We start from the raw sequence: 16,883 nt of genomic DNA on the forward strand, positions 1-16,883 counted from the left end.
AGGAAATGAGATGATTTCGTGAGCCTATCGACTATCACCCATACGGAATCGAACTTACGATGAGAACGAGGTAAACCCATGATAAAGTCCATGTTTATCACCTCCCATTTCCATGTCGGGATCTCTATAGTCTGCATTAGCCCTCCGGGCTTCTGGTGCTCTATCTTCACCTGCTGGCAACTAGGACACTAAGCGACATACTCAGCAATGTTCTTCTTCATATCGTTTCACCAATACACATCCTTGATGTCATGATATATCTTCGTCGACCCAGGGTGAATGGAGTACCACGAATAATGTGCCTTTGACATAATCCTGTCTCGTAGCCCTGCTATAACTGGAACACACAAACGACCCCTGTATCTGAGAACCCCATCTCCCTTGAGTTCTAACAACTGCTTCTTCTGCTGCGGAACTCGCTCTCTCAACTCGATCAACTCTGGGTCCTCGTACTGCTTCTCCTTTACTTCAGCTATGAGAGATGATTTTGCAGTATTTTGGAGTACAAATTCACCATTACCAGAGTCTACTAACCGAACCCCCAAACAAGCAAATTGATAAATCTCTCTAGTTAATTGTCTTTTTTCGGCCTCTACATGTGCTAAGCTACCCATAGATCGACGACTCAAGGTGTTTGCTACAATATTAGCTTTCCCCTGGATGGTAGAGAATGTTAATATCGTAATCTATCAATAACTCAAGCCATAAATTCTTGAAAGAGATCCTTACGAAGAAGAGGAAAGTAGAGGAGACCTCAGTGGTCAATCTCACAGAGCATTGCAGTGCGATATTGCAAAATTAACTCCCAAAAAAGTGTGGAGATCCAGGGAGTTTTACTATACCTTTCTCTTTAGGAACTATTAATTTTTATAAGTCTTTATTTGATTCTGGTGCCTCAATTAATTTAATGCCTCTATCTATTTATAGGAAACTTGAGAAGGAGATTGGAGAGATAAGGTTTGCACCAATATTGTTGCAGTTGGCAGACCAACGACTTTAATAACCGAGGGGATAGTGGAAGATGTGTTAGTTCGGGTGGATAAGTTCGAATTTCATGTGGATTTTATAGTGGTGAATATGGGGGAGAATAAGGAGGTCCCCCTCATCCTAGGAAGACCATTCTTAGCAATGGGCAGAGCTATATTAGATATACATAAGAGAAAACTCATGCTTAGAGACTTTCAAGATAGATGTAGAAAAGGGGGTGCAGAAAGGAAAACCAGCTGCAAGTATTGCGTGGAAAGTGAAGGGTTCTAAAGCGAAGGCTACAGTGAGTGAGAAAGATAAGTGTGGGGTGTACCCCAAAAAGGCTGAGAAAAAGCTATATGCATGGATGTGTGCATTAGTTCGGGAGCGAGGAATGGAGCCCGACTTCGACTCAAGCCCCGAATAGATATCCAATGAAGTTTCCTTTACCTTATGCTTTTTAATTATGTGTAATGGGTACATACCACAACTTAAAGTGTTGGGTGGGGATATTTGTATGTATGTATATTAGTTTTGTTTTTTTAGTTGTAGTCAGTACAGATAGAAAAAAAATTGGAAAAACATGGGAAAATCTTAAAATTTTTGATTTTTCCCGACAATGGATATCATCGACAGGTTTCTTGAGGGATTAAAGTCGAAGGAAAAAGACAAAAAGATTTTCTTTTGTTAGCTAGTGTAACAAGTCCTCCTTTAGTTTTTCTTTGTGCCGCGGTTCTTTTCCAATGCTTTTGTTTGAACCAAGTATAGTAAGTTTTTATTTTTATTAGGAGTAAGAAACCTTGTGCTATGATTTGAATTGAAGGCAATATCTCTTAACTTTTTTATGCCTTGAGAATGGTAACTGATTTAGTTATGATGCTTATGCTCAGTTTTTGACTCTTGTATAAGTACCTTAATTTGTATGATCTTAACTTTGCTTAACTACTTTGACTAGAGCGTCTTGATAGTCTAATCCTGAGTAAGTTATGTGCCATATATGTGTGAGGTTTTGTGTATTCAGAGCATAATTTGTGATGTCTAGAACTTGCCCAGTGTATTTCCAAAGAGAAATAGTAGTTTTATTCAGTCTTGGAAGTGATATAGGTATTTCTTTGTTGAGCCAGATATGTGCTACTACCCACCTAATTGTTATGTATCTTAGTTAACCCCTTTGAGCCTATAATTCTATTTCTTTGGAAACCACATTACAAGCCTTACCCATTTGTTTGAATTGACCATCTATTAGAACCTTATACCTCTAGTGAGTACTTGAACTTTTTATGAACTTTGTAAAACTTGAAGTGTGGGTGGGAGGTTTGGCTTTTGAGTAGAACTATTGAACTAAGGAGAAAGGTGCATTGTTTTGAAAAAGTAAGAGCCACTTGAATTGGAAAAGAAAGGGAAAACATAAGTGTATGATTGTGAAAAATATACCTTGATAGTGGCAACTTGATGTATTTGTGCTTCAAGAAGTAGGGAGTTAAAGTATATTGATTTGAAGGTGGACTTATGGTTTTACATAAGTGTGGGGTTTTGAACGGTTAATTGTATGTATTAAAGTGCTTAGGGAGGTGTAATCTCTTTTATATCTAAATTTATCCTACCCATCCCATATCCTACATTACAACCAATTAATGTCCTACTTGATCATTGATGAAATAAGCTCAATTAGTAGAGTAGTACACTACGGGCAAACCTATGATACGTCTTTTGTGGCATATGAATGTTATTTCTGAGACTGAGTGAATTCTTTCTATTTTGAGTTCCTAATTGTTGTTAAATTTTATTGTGTGTGGAAATACTCTCTATTGTTGTGAGAGGGCACTTGATTCACGAAGGAAAGGTAATGTCGTTGACTTGTGTGTTGGAGTAAGTGAATGGGTTGTGAAAAATACGTGGTGCTTTTGAGTCAAATCTTGAGGCAAGGATGTTACAGTATTGTACTTAATTTGTGTTAAATAGTATTGGTGTGATGAGTTATGAGAAATGTTGAAAAAGGTCGTTTCCATATGAATTGTAATTTGATTGCTCGAGGACGAGTAATGGTTTAAGTGTGGGGTGTTGATAGTAGGCTATAATCTCGTATTTCAGTCGCTTATTGCACTCTAATTCACTGCACTTTACTTGTGTTGAGCTTTAATTGGTAGTGTTTTGTACTTATTGTATGTTTTATGCCTTGTAGGAGTGATTCTGTGCTATGTAGATGTTGTGGAGCTAATTCGAGCTATTTGGAGCTTTGAAATATGAGTAAAAGCCCATGGGATTAAGCCGGGTTCGTGTTCGGGGGTCGAGGACCAAGTTTGGATGTCAAAAATCAAGTTTGAAGTCGTACTCTATGAATAGTACCTTACCGTGGCGCGTGGGGAGCCGCGGCTGTGCAAAATCCTGCTGCATGCAAATTGTCAGCTCTCTAGATTTCCCCACTAATGCCTTGCATGGTGCGCTGCCCTATGCGGCGCGCCTGTGCAATATTTACAGAGTGAAAGTCCTATTTTGGCTAGGAAAGGTTGGTTTTGTGTGGGCCTGACCCTACTTGGTATAAATACATGGGAAAATGTTATTTTCTAGACTTTTGACATACTTTGGACCTAAGGAGGCTAAGGAGGAGTTGGAAGAACACAAGCACAAGGATTTCATCATTCCTTCCTCACTGAAGACCCGAGTTTGGATTGAATTTATGTTTTTCTATACTTTAATTTTATTTGCGATGAATTTATCCATATATATGGAGTCGTTTCATTTAGGGTTTGATGGATTTGGTGTATTGATGATTGTTTGTGGATTACAAATCTAGTTTAATATATTGAATATTTTTTTTGGATGATTTAATTGTTGCGTCTTTATTCATTAGTTCATGTAATCGAGAGAGGCATAACTTGTGATATCGTTGCATTATATTGTTGGTTGAGTTCATAGATTCTTTAAATAATTGAAAGAGGCTAGTTGAATAATTGATTAAACCTAGTTAGGAGAATAATCAAAAGAGAATTTCCTAAAGACCAATCCATTACGCATTCTTGCATATCTTCATTTGCTTAAATTGGTTTATATTGTGAGGTTAAAACTTAATCGAGAGAGGAGTTTTTGCTGAACGTTTGGACTAATAATTGAGTAAATTCGAGAGACTCACGTGAACATTAGAAGTGAATTATCTAGAGTAAGATCCCAAACAATTATCTTGCACCTATCTTATCAAAAACCTATCTTCTCCCATTGATAACCTTCTTTGCTTATTCCTTATTTCTGTTGTCATTAGTATAGCTTTAGATTCTTAGTTAATTTTAGTTAGACATCTTATAAACCTCAACTGTTGATCATCTTGGATAACAACCAAGCTAGAAACTACAAGAATGTTGTTTAAATCCAATCCCTGTGGATACGATATTATACTATACTATATTTGATTAGTGAGCAGAATTTAAGTGTATGTTTTGCGCTCATCAGCCTTGCTCAGGTCAAGAGAGGTTCTCACACTCTCGCCGCCCATACTCTAGAGTAGTTGGTTCAGGGACTTCAGACATCGGGGGTACTACCAGCCCAGTCAGTTGTGGTTTCTCAGGCCCAGTTGGGTCCACCGATGAGTGACAAGAAGTAGAAGAGGCTAAAGCGGTTTTGTAGGCTCAGATCTCCAGCATTCAGTAGGGCTGAGTTAGAGGATGCTCTGGATTTCTTAGACAGGTGCCAGTGGATCCTTTGCACGGCGGGTATTCTGGAGACTAGTGGACTCTCATTGACTACTTTTTAGATGGTAGGAGGCTTGTGAGTGGAGCAGGCCAGCCAACGCTGCACCACTTATGTGGCATGAGTTCTCAGTTCTCTTCTTAGAGAAGTTTGTTTCACAGACCCGCATGGAAGAGTTGTGTAGGCAGTTTGAGTAGCAACGCCAGGAGGGTATGTCAGTGACCCAGTATGAGATGAGATTTTCTGAGTGGGCTCATCACGCAATCTGGTTGGTTCCCACACAGAGGGAGAGGATTAGGAGGTTTATTGATGACCTCAACTATGGACTGCGCTTCGTCATGACTCGGGAGATTGCATCAGGTGCTAGGTTTGACGAGGTGGTTGATATTTCTAGGAGTCTAGAGCATGTTCGCATCCAGGAGAGCGAGGACAGGGAGGCCAAGAGGCCTCATGGTTCGGGTGGATTTAGCGGTGTTTCTTTTGGAGGACAGTCCTACCCCAGCAGGGGTTGCCCTTATAGGCCCGCTCAGATGGCTTGTCCGGTTCATCGTGGTGCATCAGCTAGCGATGATTCATACAGTGCTCGTCCAGGTCAGTCATCTTTCAGTGCCCTCCCAGCTCAGAGTTCATCTCGTGCTCCATTAATTCAAGGTTCATCGATACTAGGTCCTTCTAGCAGTTATTCTGGTTCTCGGGGTCCGATTCAGTCTCCACCACCATTAGTGGATCGGAGATTCTTAGAGTGCGGGGAGTTTGTACATGTATGGAGGCAGTGTCCCCGTTGTTTTAGAGGTCCAGTTTAACAGAGGGGTCACGTTATGACTTTCGCACCAATTACTTCACAACCCACTCAGCCAGCTCGGGGTGGGGCTCAGATAAATAGAGGTCGCCCTAGAGGGGGAGGCCGATCAGGTGGCGGTCATGCTCGATGATATTCTTTCCATGCCGGTCCAGAGGCCAATACTTCAGACGCAGTGATCACAAATATTGTTTCAGTGTACCACAAGGATGCTTCTATATTATTTGACCCTGGTTCCATTTATTCATATGTATCGTATTTTGCTCATTATTTGAATATACCCCGTGAGTCTTTTGTTTTGCCTATTCATGTATCTACTCCGGTAGGCGATTCTACTGTTGTGGACTGTGTGTATCGGTCATGTGTGGTGACCATTGGGGGATTGGAGATGATAGTTGATCTCTTATTTCTTAGTATGGTTGATCTTAAAGTGATTCTAGCCATGGATTGGTTGTCCTTATGTGATGCTATTCTGGATTATCATGCTAAGACCGTGACGTTTGCGATGCCGGGTTTATCTAGGATCAAGTGGAGAGGTTCTCTAGACTATGTTCCCAGTAGGGTGATTTCATATCTGAAGGACCAAGGGATGGTTAGGAAGGGGTGTTTATCATATTTTGGCTTTTGTGAGGGATGTTAGTGTTGATACTCCTACCATTGATTCTATTCTGGTAGTGCGAGACTTTTCGGATGTGTTTCATGCAGACCTGCCGGGCATGCCACCAGACAGGGACATTGATTTTGGTATTGACTTGGTGTCGGGCACTCAGTTCATTTCTATTTCTCCGTATAGTATGGCACCAATAGAGTTGAAGGAATTGAAAGAGCAGCTTCAGGAGCTTCTTGATAAGGGGTTATTAGGCCTAGTGTGTTGTCTTGGGGTGCACCGATTCTTTTTGTGAAGAAGAAGGATGGTACTATGCGGATGTGCATTGACTATATGAAGTTGAACAAAGTTACAATTGAGAACAAGTATCTTTTGCCGTGCATTGATGACTTATTTGACCAGCTTCAGGGATCTAGAGTGTTCTTTAAGATAGATTTGAGTTCTGAGTATCACCAGTAGAAGATTCGGGACTCTGATATACTGAAGACGGTATTTAGGACCCGCTATGGTCACTACGAGTTCCTTGTGATGTCTTTGGGCTGACCAATGCCCCAGCAGCGTTTATGCAACTAATGAACTGTGGTTTCCAACCATATCTTAATTTATTTGTCATAGTATTTATTGATGATATCATGGTGACCTCACATAGCCAGGAGGAGCATGCACATCATCTGAAAATTTCACTACAAATGTTGAGGGAGGAGAAGCTTTATGCTAAGTTCTCCAAGTGTGAGTTTTATCAGTTCAGTGGCATTCTTGGGGCATGTGGTGTCTAGTAATGGGATCAAGGTAGATCCGAAGAAGATTGGGGCAGTTCAGAGTTGGCCTAGACCGTCTTCAGCTACTGAGATTCAGAGTTTTCTTGGCTTGGCCGGATATTATCACCGCTTTGTGGAGGGTTTCTCGTCCATTGTAGCGCCTTTGACTAGGTTGACCCAGAAGGGCGCCCCATTCATGTGGTCTGATGAGTGTGAGGAGAGCTTTGAAAAACTCAAGACTACCTTGACCATAACTCCAGTTCTAGTTTTGCCTTCAGCATCAGATTTTTATATAGTGTATTGTGATGCTTCTCGGATTATTATTAGGTGCGTCTTGATGCAAAAGAGTAGAGTGATTGCTTATGCATCACTCCAGTTAAAGCCTCGTGAGAAAAACTACCTTGTTCATGATTTAGAGTTGGCAGCCATCATTCATGCATTGAAGATTTGGAGGCATTATCTCTATGGAGTGTCTTGTAAGGTATTTGTAGATCATCGGAGTCTTCAGCACTCTTTCAATCAAAAGGATCTAAATTTTAGGCAGCGAAGATGGTTGGAGCTATTAAAAGACTGTGATATTACCATTTTGTATCATCCCATGAAAGCTAATGTGGTGGCCGATGTCTTGAGTAGAAAGGCGGTGAGTATGTGTAGCATTGCATATATTCTTGTTGGTGAGAGACCGCTTGCATCAGATGTTCAGGCCTTGGCGAATTAGTTCATGAGGTTAGATGCTTCGGAGCCTAGTCGAGTTCTAGCTTGCGTGGTTTCTTGGTCTTCTTTATATGATTGCATCAGAGTGCACCAGTATGATGACTCCCATTTGCTGGTCCATACGGACACGGTTCAGCACGATGATGTCAAGAAAGTTTCTATTGGAGATGATGGGATGTTGCAGATTCAGGGTTGGATTTGTGTGCCCAATGTGTATGGGTTACGTGAGTTGATTCTTGAGGAGGCCCACAGTTTGCGATAATCTATTCATCTGGGTGTCACAAACATGTATCAGGACTTGAGGCAGCACTGTTGGTGGAGGAGAATGAAGAAATGTATAGTGGAGTTTGCAGATCGGTGCTTGAATTGTCAGTAGGTGAAGTACGAGAATCAGAGGCCGAGTGGTTTGCTTTAGAGGCTTGAGATTCCTGAGTGAAAATGGGAGCGTATCATCATGAACTTCGTAGTTAGGCTTCGACGAACTTTGAAGAAATTTGATGCTATTTTGGTGATTGTGGACATGTTGACTAAGTCTGCCACTTCATTCTATTTGGGACTACCTACTCTTTGGAGCGATTGGTTGAGATCTATATCTGCAAGATTGTTCGCCTTCACAGTGTGCCAGTGTCCATTATTTTAGATCGGGGCACGCAACACATGGTAGTTTTGGAGAGTAATTCAATGAGAGTTAGGTACGCGGGCTAAGTTAAGTACAGTATTCCACCTTCAGAAGGACGGACAGTCCGAGGGCACCATCCAGATATTGGAAGACACGATGCACGCTTGTGTCATGGATTTTGGGGTTTCTTGGGATCAGTTTCTACCGCTTGCAGAGTTTGCCTACAATAACATCTACCAATCGAGTATTCGGATGGCTCCGTATGAGGCCTCGTATGGGAGGTGGTGTTGGTCTCAGGTTGGTTGGTTTGAGTCGGGTGAGGCTAGGCTATTGGGTACTGACTTGGTTCAGGATTCTTTGGAAAAGGTTAAGTTGATTCAGGATCGACTTCGAATGGCACAGTCTAGATAGAAGAGTTACATTGATCGGAAGATTCGTGATGTTTCCTACATGGAGGGAGAGAAGGTATTACTCAGAGTTTAACCCATGAAGGGTGTTATGAGGTTCAGGAAGAAGGGCAAGTTGAGCCCTCGGTATATTGGCCCTTTTGAGGTGCTTGGGAGGATTGGAGGGGTGTCTTACAAGCTTGCATTTTCACCTTGTCTATCGAGTGTTCATCCTGTATTTCATGTTTCCATGCTCCGAAAGTATTTCGGCGATCCGTCTTATATTTTGGACTTCAGCACGGTTCGGTTAGATGAGGATTTGACTTATGATGTGGAGCCGATGGCAATTTTGGATCAGCAAGTTCGAAAGTTGAGATCAAAGAATATAGCTTCAGTGAAAGTACAGTGGAGAGGTCAGCCAGTGAAGGAGGCTACTTGGGACACCGAGCAGGAGATGTGGAGTAGCTATCCACACCTATTTGAGGATCCAGGTATGATTCTTGTCTCGTTCGGGGACGAACGTTAGTTTAAGAGGGGGATAATGTAACGACCCAACCAGTCATTTTGAGTATTGTAGCCTCGTTCACCCATTTATTGCATATTCTTTGTTCGTTTGCTGCTATGTGACTTGTCGGGGGGAGGGGGGGTCGGTTTGGTTTCGGGGATGTTTGGAATGAATTTGGACACTTAGTCCCAAGGTTGGAAGCCTAAGTTGAAAGAGTTGACGGATGTTGAATAATGTGCAAATAACTCCGGAATAGAGTTTTGATAGTTCTGATAGCTCCGTATGGTCCAAACTTATGAATATTTATGTAGTTATTTTTCCTGTCTTTGTTTATTTTCTTGTTTATTATCTTAGTTTTTGTAAATGGCATCATATAATGAAAATTAGTTGGGTGGTGGTTGTTCATACTTTGATGACCCTTGTCCTTATTGCGGAAGACCACACTCATAGCAAAATTGTTTAAATTCTCCTAGGGGCGGACTATGCGCACAATCTCAAACATATGAGTGGAGTATATGTGATGTGTGGTGGTCAAAATGTCCATTTGGGCAATTGTGCTTATTTGTCCTTCCCTGAGCCCCCACTGTGATGATTCTACTTTCGGTTGTGATATTTATAGGGCATTGGAAGTGGGAGAAAATAAGCATGGGCAAAATGGAGAGTTCAAACTCATGATGGAATGCCTACTTGAAGGAGGAAACAAAGAGAAAAAAACCTTGGAGGATCATTTGGAAATTAGTCTCCAACTGATTTGGCGCTTGAAGGGTTGAACTCACAAATGGGAGAAATGCTTGAAGCTTTAATGGTCAAAAAAGCGTCAGAGGTGGATGATAGCCAATAACCTCCCTTAGAGGTTGAAACCGGAAATACTTCTTTGGCACTAGATCAAAATCAAAAAACACACTCAAATGCTCAAAATGAGAGGATAATGCTTATGTTGGAGGCCATTCTTTAAAATAAGGAGAAGCAAAACTTGGAACTTGAGGACTTGAAATAAGTATTAAATCAAAATGATGAGACTATCCGCACCTTGAAAGATCAAATGAAACCATTGGTTGAGGCTCATAATGCTCACCAACTTGAGAGTGTTGAAAGATGACAAGAAAAGTTCAACTTCGAGGAAGAAAGTGAGCTTCATTTTGAGGAATCAAGAATTGAACATCCGCCAACCGACTTCATACTTGTTGGTGATGCCGAGAAAATTTTTGAATTAGATTCAATCGGTGTAATAAAAAATATGGTTAAAGTTGACTCTAGTTCGGGGGGGAAAAGGATGTTATGATTCGGGCAAAATTACAATTTGAAATATCTCATTCCAAGCATTTCTCAATATTAGAGTTGTGTGGTGATATTGTAACGACCTGGTCAGTCATTTTGGGTATTGTAGACCCATTCCCCTATCTATTGCTTATTCTGTGTTCATCTTTAATATTGTGACTTGCTGGGGTGGTTGGAATGGTTTCAGAGTGAATTTGATACTTAGTCCCAAGGTTGAAGGCTTAACTTGAAAGAGTTGACCGAAGTTTGACTTTTATGTAGACGGCTCCGGAATGGAGTTTTGATAGTTTCGATCGCTTCGTATGGTGATTTTGGACTTAGCCGTATGTTCGGATGTTGATTAGGAGGTCCGTAGGTTGATTTGGTTCTTTTTGGCAAAAGTTGGAAAATTGAAGGTTTGGAAGGTTGAGAAGGTTTGGAAAATTGAAGGTTTGGAATATGTTCCTTGTGTCATTTGAGACTAGTGTGTAAAATTTGAGATCATTTGGAGTTATATTGATATGGTTCGACATGAGTTTTAGAAGTTGGAAGTTCATTAGTTTCATTAGGCTTTAATTGGGGTGTGATTCCTGGTTTTGATATTGTTTGATGTGATTTGGGGTTTCGAGTAAGTTTGTATTTCATTTTAGGACTTGTTGGTATGTTTGGATGGGCTCCCGGGGGCCTTGGGTGTGATTCGGGTGGTTGGCGGATCATTTTGGACTTTGGAGGGTTATTAAAGCCTAGGAGTTCTGGTGCAATCGCACCTGCGAGGGACTTGCCGTAGGTGTGATGCCGCAGAAGTAGCCATGTGATCGCAGATGCGGGCATGGCTGGGGCTGGTGAAGGTCGCAGGTGCGAAATATTTACCGCATGTGCGAGCCCGTAGATGCGGACAAAGGGATGCAGAAACGGAGGAAGGCTGGCAGAGCTAGGATCGCATATGCGAAAGGATTCCACAGGTGTGTACGTGCCAGCAGCGTGAGTTTAACCGCATACGCGGTAGGTAGGAACTTAAGTGAAATGCACAGGTGCATGGTTTTGACCGCAAAAGCGGTACTGTAGAAGCAGAATTTTTGGATCTTAGGTGCGATTTCACTAGCAGGTTCTTATATTCAAAGGGTTTGAGTGTTTTCTAATTTTGGGAGATTTGGAACTCTGCTAAGGGCGATTTTTTATAGACTTTTTGCTACAACTAAAGAGGTAAGTGAGGTTTAATCACTTTTGTTAATAAATATTGATTACCCATTGATTATTACACCTACTTTATGCGAATTTGAAGTGAATTTTGGGGATTTTTGAACATGGTATTGGAGAGTGAGATTTTGCTATTTGAGGGTCCATTTATGGATGGAATCGGATGAAATTAGTATGTTGGACTCTTAATTAAATTGGTTTTTGGTGTATGTGAATTTTATCGGGTTCAAGGGTGCGGGCCCGGGGTTGACTTTTTAGGTAGACTTTGCATATTTGATTCAATGCTTTAGCCTTATTATTTGGAATTGTTTCCTACTTCTATTATTGATGGTATTAATTTATTTTGGCTAGATTCGAGCCGTCCGGAGATTGATATGCATGGAAAGTGCTTGTTAGAGGAGTGATTTGGCTTGCTTGAGGTAAGTATGGAATGAAACTTGGTTGTGGCACTAGTTGCTTGAATTATTTGTAATAGCTACGTGCTATGAGTGGCGCATATGCGTAGGGTTGTGCCCATATGTATGCACCGGGGTACTATTACATACTCGGGGCAGGGCTTAGGCTATAATACACCTTGAATTGATTGCTAAGCTTCATGATGTATTTTTTCTTCTATTTGTACCCCCTCTGTGAGCTATTTGTACCACGATTGAGATTACATTGAGATTATCCTCCCGATTGAACCTGATAAACTGCTATTTCCTTAGGAAATTGTTTGTTCTAGCTGTGATAGCACACATTGCACATGACCACACTATAGCATGTTGCTTTTTGTGTATTATGATCTGGACTAGTTGCCTCTGACCACGCCAGGCAGCTTGTGATTATTGGCACATGAGTTATTCGTGCGGTTGGTATTGTAGACACGTGAGTTGTCCGTACAGATCCAAATATTGATATTATTAGCATGTGAGTTGTTTGTGCAGCACGTGAGTTGTTCGTGTAGTTGATATTATTAGCACGTGAGTTGTCCGTGCAGCGTGTTCATATGAATCCATCCCCTAGGGTCACCCTCTTATATTTCTCTCTAGATTGTGTACACGTGGATTTGAGGAAACTGATCAATGATTTGGTACAGATATGGAATTATTGAGGAAAATCTTGATAGTGTTGTTTTGGATTTGGCATTTAATCTTTACTTGAAATTTCCATGGTTAATTACCTGATTCATTTTTGTATCATCTTTATATGCTATATCATTGACCGGGCAGAGAACTTGAGTAATTGCACACACACAGAGATCGTTCTTTCTGTGCTCTATGACTTGATCATGTTATTGTTCTGTACTTGTTAATTTGATGAAATTGTACAGGTTATAGCAAGTATCATTTATAATTCTTGTTTCTTTTACCTCACAGAGGTTAGTTATGATACTTGCTGAGTACATTGGGTCAGTTTTACTCATGCTATACTCAATACTTAATTGTGCAGATCTAGGTGTCTGACCCAGGCATCAGTAACTGAGTCTTGTAGCAGCGCTGATCATTGATAGACGAGGTAGAACTGCATTTTCAACCGTAGTCTTGATGTCTCTTTTCTTATGTACTGTTGTCTTTATTTCAAACAGTATTCTATTTGATCATTTCAGGCTTGTATTTCCACATTAGAGCTCATAACTCTTTATTTACAATTACGGGGGAGTTATCATGTATTGGAACTATTATGTTATTTTGAGGTTTCAGACTTATGATATTTCTGTAAATTCCGCTATTTTGGTTCTTTATTGTTATGTCCGAATTTCCTAGCAAGTGTGTTAGGCGTCAGCATGACTGCTTAGGTTTTGGGTTATGACAGATATGGGAATTGAATTACACAAAATAATGAGGGATTGCGGAGAGGAAAGGCATGGGTCGTACATTTTACAATTTGAAGGCGCAAGAAGGCAAAATGACATTCCTCAAATGAAAGCCAAGAAATGGAAAATAAAAATGGCATTTGGCTTGATCATCTACATACCACCCCTGCTGCTCATGGTAACAAACTTTATTCCAAGTTAGGTTCTCAATTCATATCCTCCGAGTGAAGAGAAAAGTGGTTAAGTTGGTAGTTGTCTTGCCACGACATTAAATGCGGCGCTTGATGTGAGGCAACCCATCATTTTCAAAACGATAAGTATCTTACCAAAACCTGGTTAAGGCACTAATTCCCTGAATTATTTGTTATAGCTATGTGTTATGAGTTGTGCATATGCGTGGGGTTGAGCCCATATGAGTGCACATGGGTACTATTACATGCTTGGGGTAGTGCATAGGCTATGATACGCCTTGAATTGATTGCTAAACTTCATTTTGTAATATTTCTCCTATTTGTACCCCCCCCCCTTCGTGAGCTATTTGTACAACATTTGAGATTACGTCGATATTATCCTCCTGATTAGACCTGATAAACAGCTATTTTATGATGAAATTGTATGTTCTAGTTGTGATAGCACACATTGAACATGCCTACACCATAGCATGTTACTTATACCAGTCCAGAAGGATGAGACATGATAATCATTGATTATGTACATGTATTCTCGTATATTGCTTTTTGTGTATTATGATCTGGACTGGTAGCATGTGACCACGTCGGGCGGATTATGATTATCGGCACGTCCGTGCAGTTGGTATTGTTAGCATGTGAGTTGTCCGTGCGGATCCAGATATTAATATTGTTAGTGCGTGAGTTGTCCGTGTAGTTGATATTATTAGAACGTGAGTTGTCCGTGCAGTGTGTGGATATTGATCCATCCCTCTAGGGTCACCCTCTCATATTTCTCTCTTGATGGTGTACATGCTGATTTGAGGAAATTGATATGTGCTTTGGTACGGTTATGAAATTATTGAGGAAAATCTGGCCAACATTGTTTTGGATTTTGCATTTCTTCTTTACTTGAAATTTTCGTGGTTAATTACCTGATTTATTTGCATATCATATTTATATGATGTATCATTGACTATGCAGAGAACTTGAGTAATAGCGTACACACACAGATGGTTCTTTCTGTGCTCTATGACTTGATCACATTATTATCTTGTACTTGTTAAATTGATGAAATTGTACATGTTATAGAAAGTATCATTTATAATTCTTGTTTCTTTTACCTATCCGAAGGTAGTTATGATACTTGATGAGTACATTGGGTTGGTTGTACTGATGCTGCACTCTGCACTTAATTATGCAGATCAAGATATCAGACCCAGTCATCAATAGTTGAGGCTTGTAGCAGAGCTGATTATTGAGAGACGAGGTAAAACTGCATTCTCGACCATAGTACCGCCATCTCTTTCTAATGTACCGTTGTCTTTATTTCAGACAGTATTGTATTTCGTTATTTAAGACTTATTTTTCTGTATTAGAGCTCATGACTCTATATTTACTAGTTCTGAGGGAGTTATCATGTATTGGCACTATTATGTTACTTTGAGGTTTCTGTAAATTCCGCTATTTTGGTTATTTAATGCTATGTCCGGCTTGCCTAGCAAATGTGTTAGGAGCCATCACGACTGATTAGGTTTTTGGTCACGAAAATTTGGTATTAGAGCCCTAGGTTCATAGGTATTACGACTCATGAGGAAGTTTAGTAGAGTCTGGCATATTGGTACAGAGACGTCTATACTTATCTTCGGGAGGCTACCGAACTGTTAGGAGACTTCACTATCTTGCATTCTTGTCGTTTGGGTTTGTTATTTCTGATGTTTTAAACTTGACACTTCTATTCTCTCATAGATGGTGAGGACACGTGCGACCAGGTCAGGCGGACGGCCACCAGTACCACCAGTTTGAGGCGTAGGAGGCCAGGCCGCGGTAGTGGCTGAGGTGGGGCTCGCACTATAGTCAGGGCAGCACTTATGGAGCCACCAGTTGCTCCAGCTGAGGAGCAGGTATTAGATATTGTTGAGCCGATGGGACTAGCTCTGGCACCAGCAATGCCTATTATTATTCCTGGACTTCAGGAGATCTTGGCCCAGATTTTGTTTGCGTGCACGAGTCTGGCTTAGGCAGTTTTGATTCTAGCTGCACCAACCACCTCACACACTGGGGGAGGTGCCTAGACTCCCACCGCGCGTACCCCAGAGTAGCTGGCTCAGGGTCTTCAGACACTGGGGGTGTTACCGATCTAGCCGGTTGTCATTGCCCGTGCTGAGGTTTGTCCACCTATGAGTGATAAGGAGAAGAAGAGGTTAGAGCGGTTTGGGAAGCTCAAGCCTCCAGAGTTCAGCCAAGCAAAGTTAGAGGATGCTTAGGATTTCCTAGATAGGTGTCAGTGGATTCTTCGCACAACAGGTATTTTGGACACCAGTGGGGTTGCATTTACTTCTTTGCAGCTTACAGGGGAAGCTTACAGATGGTGGGAGACTTATGAATTGAGCAGGCCAGGCGATGCAGCGCCACTTACATGGTATGACTTCTCAATTTTCTTCTTAGAGAAGTTTGTCCCGCAGACTCGCAGAGAGGAGTTGCATAAGGAGTTTGAGCAGCTATGCCAGGAGGGTATGACGGTGACCCAGAACGAGATGATATTTGCAGAATTGGAAAGTGATGCTATATGGTTAGTTCACATTGAGAGGGAGAGGATCAGGAGGTTCATTGATGGACTCAACTATAGTTTGTGTTTTAGTATGGCTTAAGAGGTTGAGACAGATGCTAGATTTGATCAGATGGTGGAGATTGCTAGACGTTTGGAGCAAGTTTGCAGGATAGAGCATGAGGAGCGGGAGGCCAAGAGGCCTCGTAGTTCAGGTGGTTTCAGCAGTGCCTCATCAAGAGGCCAGTCATATTACAGCAGAGGTCATCCTTCTAGACCCGTTCAGGCATCTCGCCATGTTCCTCGTGGTTCATCATTTAGACATTGTTCCTACAGTGTACGCCCAGCTCAGTCATAATTCAGTGCATTGGCATCACAGAGTTCTTATCATGCTTTATCTGCATAGGGTTCCACAGGTAACTATTCAAATTATCATGGTCAGCAGCTTCGTCAGAGGAGAGGTTGTTTTGAGTTTGGGGACTTGAGTCATCTCAAGAAATATTACTCGAGACTATTGAGTAGGGTTCCATAGCAGGGCACTTAGCCTATCATTTCAGCACCCGCAGCTACACAACCCGTGTCGCGTCCTGTTTTCTTGAAAAAGCGGGTTTCGACATGCGACAACTCATTTAAACGGGTATTAAAAGAGAAAAGTCGCCACCTAACGATTTTTAAGGTGCAATAGGTGAGGGATCAAACTACCTCAAAGAGAAAGGGTTAGGCAGTCTTCGAGGTCACAACTATGGTTCCCAGCCAAATTTTACACTATGTGAGGATTATTGAATTATAATTACCATATGTGATCATATCAATTAAAGAAGAGCGAGGAATCCAAAAAACTAATTACAAGATGAAAGAAGCATTAAGAGATTGCACATATGAAA

General features: G+C 41.2%; 1 protein-coding gene across 1 annotated transcript; it reads left to right on the forward strand.

Moving 5' to 3' along the window:
- Positions 1-4,859: 4,859 nt before the first annotated feature.
- LOC138902576 (uncharacterized) lies at positions 4,860-5,450 on the forward strand. The gene has a single exon (XM_070190458.1). It carries the CDS (start codon positions 4,860-4,862, stop codon positions 5,448-5,450), a length of 591 nt encoding a protein of 196 aa, XP_070046559.1.
- Positions 5,451-16,883: the final 11,433 nt, after the last annotated feature.

The sequence above is a fragment of the Nicotiana tomentosiformis genome, chromosome 12 (assembly GCF_000390325.3).
Source record: "Nicotiana tomentosiformis chromosome 12, ASM39032v3, whole genome shotgun sequence".
Lineage (NCBI taxonomy): Eukaryota > Viridiplantae > Streptophyta > Magnoliopsida > Solanales > Solanaceae > Nicotiana > Nicotiana tomentosiformis.